This window comes from Diospyros lotus, chromosome 14, assembly GCF_014633365.1.
Source record: "Diospyros lotus cultivar Yz01 chromosome 14, ASM1463336v1, whole genome shotgun sequence".
In the NCBI taxonomy this organism is placed as follows: domain Eukaryota; kingdom Viridiplantae; phylum Streptophyta; class Magnoliopsida; order Ericales; family Ebenaceae; genus Diospyros; species Diospyros lotus.
In genome coordinates, this window is record NC_068351.1 from 4,687,359 (window position 1) to 4,693,824 (window position 6,466).

The following is a 6,466-nucleotide window of genomic DNA, read 5'->3' on the forward strand; positions in this document are numbered from 1 at the left end:
AGGTATGTGTGCATTAGACATGGAATCTATCACCTCGAGATTTATGAGGAAGATATCCTATGCGATCCAGTAATCACTTGACGATAAATCCTTGGCCGAGGTAATATGACGATGGAATTTGTTCCATACGGGTTGTGTCATAATTTGTCAAGATTGATTTTGGATTTGGTCATATGACAAGATTAAGAGATTCGACCTACTGACCATGATCTCATATCTTGTCGGGATATAGGATGATAGAAGGACCGTATTGTATGGTAACGTAGTAAAAGGTTCACAATACCCGCTTCACAATAAATTGGGTAATCATGATATATTGCTAGATGTCACTCATGGTTTACGAGAATTAATTGTTGATTATTCTTGTTGCCAATTTATTTGTGGACCCAGAAAGTCCCACCCAAAAAGAAATTACTTTCAAAGAGAAAATAAATAAATTAGTAATTTTATAATTACTAATTATAGTGCATTTATTTATTGGATAAATAAGAGTAATTAAATAATTATATTATGAATGTAATTATTTAATCATAGATTGGGTTGGGCCTTTTGCTAGTACATTAGGCTTGGCCCAATGGCACTATTGGATTCAAATAAATTCCATTGGATTGGGCTTGGTCCAATTGCATTAAATGGAATGGGCTTGAGAAGCCCAACCCATTTAATGAAGAATAGTTTTTAATTGGAACTATAAATAGCTCCAAACTCTTATTTTCTCTAATAAGTGTCTTCTTGATTCACTTGAATGTAGAGAGAATTTTGGAGAAGTGTTCTTGAATCCAAGAGGTAAGTTAGAAATTTTTGTGAAAAATTTCTTCTACTTATCTTCTCTCTTTGATATTCTTGAATAGAAGTGATTTCGGGTGGACCGACTCGGCATCCTACACTTGGAGGATTATACGGCGGGAAATCTAACGGTGAAATAAGATTTCATCAAAGAGGTATTTTTCGTTTATGCCTTCGTTTTATTAAACCATAATTTCTGAAAAACGGGATACCTCCAAATTAAATTTTAATTTCCGCTGCGCATATGATAAGATCTATGTAACTAAACACTAGTAACCATCAATCTTGTACCATTACATAGTTCATCTTTCGGTGCAATGTTTCTCAACAATATTATAGGACAACCCACCTTCAACTCGAACTTAAAAGTTGGCAATTCAGAAGGATCCAATGAATTTAAATATTCATTAGGATATCTATTTGTAATAGTAGGATCGACTTCATTATCTTCAGACATTTTATCTGCTGCAAGATAAGTATGTAATCTCCCTGGAAAGATATTCAATGCAGTAGTATTGATGTCACTGACATCATTGTTACGCGCAGACAAAATTGTGCGTTCAGTTAAAAATGTTGGGGTTGACGTCTCTATTATGTTCAACCGTGGGTAAACTGTAGAGAGTAATTCATTCAAATCTTGACATTTGTGTATTGTTGATGGAAGGTTAACGATTTCTTGAGGATTGGTCCCAATCTAAAAAAAGTGAAATCAAGAAAAAAATAAGAATGAAAACACAATTTATTAATTTAAAATAATCTATATAATATGACACAAAGGTTATAGTAGTGTTACCTCCATCAAAAAATTTGCAAAATTAGCATTTTCACGGTCTTCATGATTCAAGCACATATTCAAATCCAAAGTTAAGATATGTATATGCTTCCATAGAACAGAATGTTTTAATGATGCATTCACAATTTGCTCACAAATTCTTTTGGGTATAACTAGTAAGATTTGTCGAAAGTCTCCACCAAGAACAACAGTAATACCCCCAAATGGCTTGTCACTATCACAAATATCCCTCAATGTACGATCAACCGCCTCAACATAATGTCTATGTTGCATCGGAACTTCATCCCAAATTATGAGTTTTGTTTCTCTAAATAACTCAGCTTGTAATGATTGTTTATTAAGCCCACAATTTGAATTTTCCAACACATCTAATGGGATAGAAAATGTTGAATGTGCAGTGCGACCTCCGACCAGTAACAATGATGCAATTCCAGATGAAGCCACAGTAATAACAATATGCCCAAGGTTGCGACATTTTAATGCTATCATATTGTACAAAAATGTTTTCCCTGTTCCAGCACCCCCATTCAGAAAGAAAACAACTCATTTATTTTGAAAAACTGAAGAAGTGATTGTGTTATAAGCATTCCGCTGTCCATTGTTGAGACAATCAATAGAAATTTGTGGATCTATCTGTTGTGCCTCACTCTGCAATTATCGATGTTCGAATATCAATTGATTACCAATTACTGCACTCCAATTTGCAGTAGGTTGTGGCATGGGTGGGAAGTCAATTAAACTTTTGCCTGATTCATGAAGCATTTTATTCAAAAGATGGAGACCATAATCTTTAATTTGAGCCTCAATTTGGTTAGAAATGGCAAACAATGTACGAATCTTATGTGCAAGATCATCACATATATGCGTTGAGAATTGATTCCATAATGCACATGGATTTAGTGGAGAGCACTGGGTGAGAATAATACTAAATAATCTCCTCAATTGATATCCAGTTTTCATAACTACCGCCTCTTTCAAGCATTGTATCCATTCTTCATCATCTTCTAAACGCCCCCTTGCAACACATGCTAATTTAAATGTATCATGCACAACATTATCGACCGTGCGTAAAGACTGAAACGACTTTGGTCCTTTGACAACGGTTAGTAATAAACGCAGATAAAATCTTTCACCACAATTAGGGCTAGCAAAATACATTCTACCAATTGCAAATCCCCTTTCTCTTGATTTCCATCTCTTTTCCGACTTGAGCCAAACATAATGTTGTGAAAATTCTTGATAAATGAATGGACATTCATCTTCACTGCTAGCACAATATGCAAAGAAGCCAGTAAGAGTTGACATTTGTTGACCAACTCTAGATTTGAATCGTTTCTAATGACTCTTCTGGGTTAAAAACAACGCGATGCATTCCGGGTAAATGAAGTGTCAATCGTACAACTGTTGGCATCTCTGCATGCAAAGGATGACCAAATATTCGCCAAGCAGCTTCTGGAGGTCCAATATACCTTGAATCGAGATATTGTTGAATCTCATTTATCATTCCTAACACCATCGTTGTACGATCATAACCCTTATAAATGTACTTATGTATATACTTGACACATCTCATCCCGACACAAATTTCCACATTTATATGACAGTTGAAAAGTTTAGAAATATATGCATTGTATGGCACGACATCCCTGTTATCAACTTCTTGCCCCCTCACAGTATGTACTTGACCATTATTGCGACAACGATAGATAGGGTATCCATCTTGATCCATAGTTGTTGTTTCTATAAAAACTCGAGGGTATCTCTTAGTGCATCTACCATTTTCCATACATGGTGCTTGCGGATTTCGAGCACCACACGATCCATGTACCATACAACATTTGATAGTTTCAAAAAGTACAGGATCATCTTTTGGGTCTGGAAATTCTGCATAGACTAATTTGTCTACTTGCGCACATGTTTGAATTTTGTTTGGACCCTTAAGAAATAAAAGTGCATGCGTATGAGGGAGGCCTCGTTTTTGAAATTCAATTATAAAAACATGTGCAATTTTATTTCCAAACACCTTATTTGTTTCTATCACCTTCATCAAACATTTTCTCTTTAACTTAAAAACACGGGCAATTAAATCAGGATGATCAATAGGTTTTTGATGTGGTAATAATGCTGAAGTAATTTCTAGCCAATTGGGATTTGTAGTCATGGTCAGAAAAATATCTGGGTGTTGATTGTATCGCGTGATAGCCATTGAATCTTGAAAATTTTCAAACATATGTCTTGGACTACCAGTAAATGAAGATGGCAAAATAAACCTTTGACCAATTTGACTAGGTCGCATATAATCTGGATCCATATCTGACAACTCTTGGTAAAGCTCAGCCCGAAGTTTCACTTGATTAAGCTTGTAGTATGTCAATCGATTTTGCTCAGTTGCAGCCCAAGCATCTACCAAAAACTCTTGAAATAGTTTTCCACCTCTCAAAATTGTTGAATACTCTGTGGGTCGTTCAAACAAACGATAACTATAAAAATCCATTTGAGTAAGTTGATCAATTGAAGGTCGATCATATTGAACATTCCACAATTTCAATTCAGGTTCCCATCCAAGCTCACCATATGGAAATAATAGAACATAATGTAATGGCAAATATGCTAGGTGACATTCATTAATTTGCATCAACTCATTATTTCCTCGAAAATGTAAGATAATATCTCTCATTCCACTTATCTCTGTTCCATCACCCAGTATTACAATCACAATCTCATCTACAATTGGTAGGTTATACCGACGTCAATCAGTTCTTGAATTGTAATGAAGATGAGCAGGTAGATTGTGTCCTACAGAGTCTAATTGATGTAAAATGACATGAGCCTGGCGAAATTTATCTACAAATGCATTGACTTGTAACAAACTATCCTGAATAGTTTTGAGAATATCCCTTCTCAAGATAGGATTTCTACGATTACGAATTTCTAAAGCTGAATCAGGGTCATAGATATACAATTGAGCATAACTCGCATCCTGTCCTGGTTGTGGTTATAGTGATCCTGTTCGATGTCGCAATTCCCATGAATTGTGAATGATGTAGGGCCCATTCCACTGAGTACTCTAGGATTTAATGTAGCACCAAGACTCGTAAAAGCATTGGCTGCGTTGTACACTCGAGTATAACTTCAAAAGGATTTTGATTGATCATTATTCCCATCATACAACGCCTGAAGTGGTGGAGGGGGTATAATAAGTAAAGGTAGCCTAACATTTCCTTTCAAACAGCAAGTTCCGAATAAGGGACGTTTCATAGATGATTTTGTCAATTTTTCATCCATCCAATGTAAGGCTGAACAATAAGGACATAATACATCCATTTTGCCAAGATAATGGCGGCAAGAATCCTTGTGTACCCGGACGTCAATTGATGTACTCATAGGCATGTCTTCTAATTCATTATTAGTACATAAATCTTCTTGAAGAAATTGATTTATAGGAGTAGACCTACGAATATTTGTGTATAAATAAAAATTTGTAAAACAAAACGATATGAGTAAAAGTATGTATTTCAAGATTATATACAGTAGTTTACCGATTTCTTTGCGGAGTTAAAGATGTGATTGGCATAGAAAACGAACATGTAGAATGATGGGTAACCATTATTTGTTTTTTTATCGAATAAGAATCTTCAGTTATTGTTTCCCACTCCAGCCCAGTGCGATCGCGACGAATTGGTGTTAAAGAAGATTGTCTTGGGTTAATACATTCCTTTGATCTTTCTCGTTCTCGTCGTAGGTGTTGTCCCAATTGGTATGCAGAACATGACTTTTGATTTTTTTCACGTTCTCGTCGTGCACGTTGGGCCAATGTAGCTTTTGATAACACATTATCATTGTGTGCCTATAATGAGAATATTTTAGGAGTATGCACTTGTTGGTTTAAAGACACTACCCATCTCTTTAGTGTGTAATGTTTTCTACTTTCTTTTTTATTCTTCATGTTCTATCCCTAAAAATTTCTTATAAGAAAAATAAAAAATTAAAAAAACTATATTATGTAGTTTTCTATTTTTTTTATGTTTTTCTCTTATAAATTTTCTTCTCTTTTTAATAGACAAACATATTAAAAATTCAGATTAATGCTTACTTTAACATGTTTTAGAAAAACATTCCACATTCAATAAAAAGAATTTTGAATAAATATTTGAAAAGAAACTTTTTAAAAATGTACATAGAAAAGAGTACATGACACTATGTAATTCCTAAAAAAATTAATATGACAATATTCGAAAAAGAAACTTTTAAAACTTGTTGAGAAACCATACCACATGATGTGCATTTTTCTTTCTTTTGCCAGAAGGGATAGCCTTTTCTTTTTTCCTTTGCCTTTGTCTATAATAAAAAATAAGTAAAATATATTTATAAATTATTTTTAAAATGATAAGAAAATGTATATCCTTACCTCACGAATGCAAATAGTATTAAGGTCACGCTCATCGCGAATAACAATATTAACATTTCTTTCTTGAAGAAATTGAACCTATACATACAAACACGTTAGAGTGATAAATAAAATTTTATACACATAAATAAAAAAATTAATAAACGGAATTGATGTTACGGTTCGGTGTAAGTCTCCATCCACCTATAAAGTATGAGGAAAAAAACATTCTATTAGAAGAAAATTAGATATGATAAGTTTTTTTTTAAAAAAAAAATAGGCCTTACATTATAAGAGAGGTACTTAAAATTATATGAAGAAAAAAAAAATTACTTGACAAAAATAGTGATATTGTTCATAACTGTTGTACTTCAACCTAAAAATATTTGGTTATATAATTTTAGACACCAAAAAATAAAAAATTAGCAATACGAAATAGTTAACATGGATTTATTTGGCAATGTCATGTTATTTCCAAATCAGTTGCTACTAAATCTATA

General features: G+C 33.6%; 1 protein-coding gene across 1 annotated transcript; it reads right to left on the minus strand.

Moving 5' to 3' along the window:
* Positions 1–1,048: 1,048 nt before the first annotated feature.
* On the minus strand, positions 1,049–4,073 carry LOC127790133 (uncharacterized). The gene is made up of 4 exons (XM_052319424.1): positions 3,824–4,073; positions 2,263–2,325; positions 1,580–2,088; positions 1,049–1,480 (listed from the first exon to the last, which is right to left on the minus strand). The coding sequence occupies exons 1-4, from the start codon at positions 4,071–4,073 to the stop codon at positions 1,049–1,051; spliced, it is 1,254 nt and encodes a 417-aa protein (XP_052175384.1).
* Between the last annotated feature and the right edge of the window lie 2,393 nt (positions 4,074–6,466).

What these genes read in the sequence shown, in the direction of transcription:
- LOC127790133 (XM_052319424.1), bottom strand. Translation starts at nt 4,073, where the DNA reads ATGGATTTTTATAGTTATCGTTTGTTTGAACGACCCACAGAGTATTCA. An exon ending in TTTGCCATCTTCATTTACTG is followed by an intron (nt 2,326 to 3,823) that starts GTAGTCCAAGAC and finishes TTCATGAATCAG; the next exon opens with GCAAAAGTTTAATTGACTTC. An exon ending in AAATTGGAGTGCAGTAATTG is followed by an intron (nt 2,089 to 2,262) that starts GTAATCAATTGA and finishes GTGCTGGAACAG; the next exon opens with GGAAAACATTTTTGTACAAT.